Source organism: Anser cygnoides, chromosome 30, assembly GCF_040182565.1.
Source record: "Anser cygnoides isolate HZ-2024a breed goose chromosome 30, Taihu_goose_T2T_genome, whole genome shotgun sequence".
Classification (NCBI taxonomy): Eukaryota; Metazoa; Chordata; class Aves; order Anseriformes; family Anatidae; genus Anser; species Anser cygnoides.
This window is the reverse complement of record NC_089902.1, coordinates 2,679,268-2,681,642: the sequence shown is the minus strand read 5'-3', so window position 1 is coordinate 2,681,642 and position 2,375 is coordinate 2,679,268. Positions and strand designations below refer to the sequence as shown.

The 2,375-nt window shown below is 52.3% G+C and overlaps 1 protein-coding gene across 1 annotated transcript; it reads left to right on the top strand.

The window, feature by feature from the left end:
* Window positions 1–642: 642 nt before the first annotated feature.
* On the top strand, window positions 643–1,721 carry LOC136787676 (olfactory receptor 14I1-like). The gene is made up of 2 exons (XM_066984990.1): window positions 643–1,208; window positions 1,476–1,721. The coding sequence occupies exons 1-2, from the start codon at window positions 786–788 to the stop codon at window positions 1,719–1,721; spliced, it is 669 nt and encodes a 222-aa protein (XP_066841091.1). The 5' UTR covers window positions 643–785.
* Window positions 1,722–2,375: the final 654 nt, after the last annotated feature.

Sequence of the window (2,375 nt, the reverse complement as noted above, 5' to 3'; positions counted from 1 at the left end):
CCCTCCACCTTCCTCCACGGAAGCAGGCACAGAATCACAGAATCATAGAATATCCCGAGTTGGAAGGGACCCACAAGTATCATCGAGTCCAGCTCCTGGCTCCACAGAGGTCTTACCCCCAAATTCCTACCATACGACAAGGAGCACATTCCCAACGCTTCTTGCACTCCAGAGCTCTTTTCCCTCTGCTGGCTGTGCCGGGCAGATGGCACAGGGGTGTGAGGACAGGCTCTACCTCACCGACACCGCAGCCTCGGCACCGCGTTGGGTCCGCCCTGCCTGCCCATGCCTGCTTCTCTCCCTTGCCCAGCGTGGCAGCTGCTGCTGCCTGGTTCTGACAGGGAGTGCTGTGCACGGAGGGTGACGCAGGAGGAGATGCTCCCTGCTCTCTCCGGCCAGACACGCACGATCCACCTGCTGCTTTTGTCTCCTAGGTATTGAACAGGGAAGACGCACATGGAGTCACTCAGCCAAACACCCCTCACTCAACCGAGGGAGCCCCTTCCCAGGAACCTGCCCTCTTGGGACCTCCAATGGAGCAGAGCAGGCTCATTGGGAGCTGCTGGGAAGAGGCAGCTGCAGTGTACAGGACACTCAGCAAGCACAGAGCAGGGCTCCAGACAGGGAGACAGACAGAGGTCCTCTTGGAAACAGGGAATGTAAGGCTTCATTTGGGAATTAGCTGAATCTTGCTCACAGACTTTACTCATAACACTCTCTCTCTCTCTCTCTTTTTTTGTTTTTCTTTTTTCTCATTTGTCTGTGTCCGTGACCGAAGCCAGTAAATGCCCAACAGCAGCTCTGTGAGCGAGTTCCTCCTGCTGGCATTTGCAGACACGCGGGAGCTGCAGCTCCTGCACTTTGGGCTCTTCCTGGGCATCTACCTGGCTGCCCTCCTGGGCAACGGCCTCATCCTCACCGCCGTAGCCTGCGACCACCGCCTCCACACCCCCATGTACTTCTTCCTCCTCAACCTTGCCCTCCTCGACCTGGGCTGCATCTCCACCACTCTCCCCAAAGCCATGGCCAATGCCCTCTGGGACACCAGGGCCATCTCCTATCAAGGGTGTGCTGCACAGGTCTTCTTTTTTGTTTTCTTGATTGGAGCAGAGTATTCCCTTCTCACCATCATGTCCTACGACCGCTACATTGCCATCTGCAAGCCCCTGCACTACGGGAGCCTCGTGGGCAGCAGAGCTTGTGCCCAGATGGCAGCAGCTGCCTGGGGCAGTGGCTTTCTCTATTCTGTCCTGCACACAGCCAGTACATTTTCATTGCCCCTCTGCCAAGGCAATGCTGTGGACCAGTTCTTCTGTGAAATCCCCCAGATTCTCAAGCTCTCTTGCTCAGAGTTATGCCTCAGGGAGGTTGTCCTTCTTGCAGTTAGTCTCTGTTTAGCATTTGCATGTTTTGTTTTCATTTCATTTTCTTATGTGCATATCTTCAGGGCAGTGCTGAGGATGCCCTCTTCTCAGGGCCGGCACAAAGCCTTTTCCACGTGCCTCCCTCACCTGGCCATTGTCTCTCTGACTCTCAGTACAGCCATGGTTGCCTACCTGAAGCCCTCCTCCAACTTTTCCTCATTCTTTGACCTGGTGGTATCGTTTCTGTACTCGGTGGTGCCTCCAGCAGTGAACCCCCTCATCTACAGCATGAGGAACCAAGAGCTCAAGAATGCCTTGTGGAAACTCTTTGGATACATGCTTCTTCAGCATCAGTAATCTGCCTAAAATACTAACAGGACCCACAGGTTATCTGAAAAAAAAAATATCTCTTGATACAATAGCTTGATATTCTTTTATTTGTATTGTTATTATTTCCTAGAACTTGAGATTTTGATTTAATTCTATTTTTGCCATCCTGTCTATTAATTGTTTTATTTACTTTCACCCAGTCATCTTATATTCTTACAGAACAAGGCTTCCGGTGTGGAAAAGTCAATAAAGAAGCCATGAGGACTTTGCTGGTCTCAGCTGCCATCTCTTCACACCTTCTCTGGAGCTGGGGAAGCAGTGCCTGCCTGCTGGAGGGGCTCAGGGCCAAGAGCCCAGGTGACACATGGAGGAGCAGCCCCGGGGGCCAGGTAGCAGCACAGAGCTCTTTGCCCAGAGTGAGTCACACGGTGCGAGCTCCCTTGGCTGACAGAGTGGACAGCCTGAATAGCACGGTCTCCTCTGAATGGCCACCTTTGCTCTATTATACTATTTTCTGAAACCTTTTTTTTGTTTTAATTATTTTTATTTTTTTGGTGTGTTGTGGTTTAACCCGGCTGGCAGCTAAACACCACACAGCCGTTCGCTCACCCTCCCCCCTCCCACTCTGGGATGGGGGAGAGAAACGGGAAAGTGAAGCCTGTGAGTTGAGATAAAGACAGT

Excerpts from the sequence above, each read along its gene's own strand:
- LOC136787676 (XM_066984990.1), top strand. The coding sequence starts at position 786 with ATGCCCAACAGCAGCTCTGTGAGCGAGTTCCTCCTGCTGGCATTTGCA. Across the intron at positions 1,209-1,475 it reads GCAGCAGAGCTTGTGCCCAG|GGCCGGCACAAAGCCTTTTC; the intron begins ATGGCAGCAGCT and ends CCCTCTTCTCAG.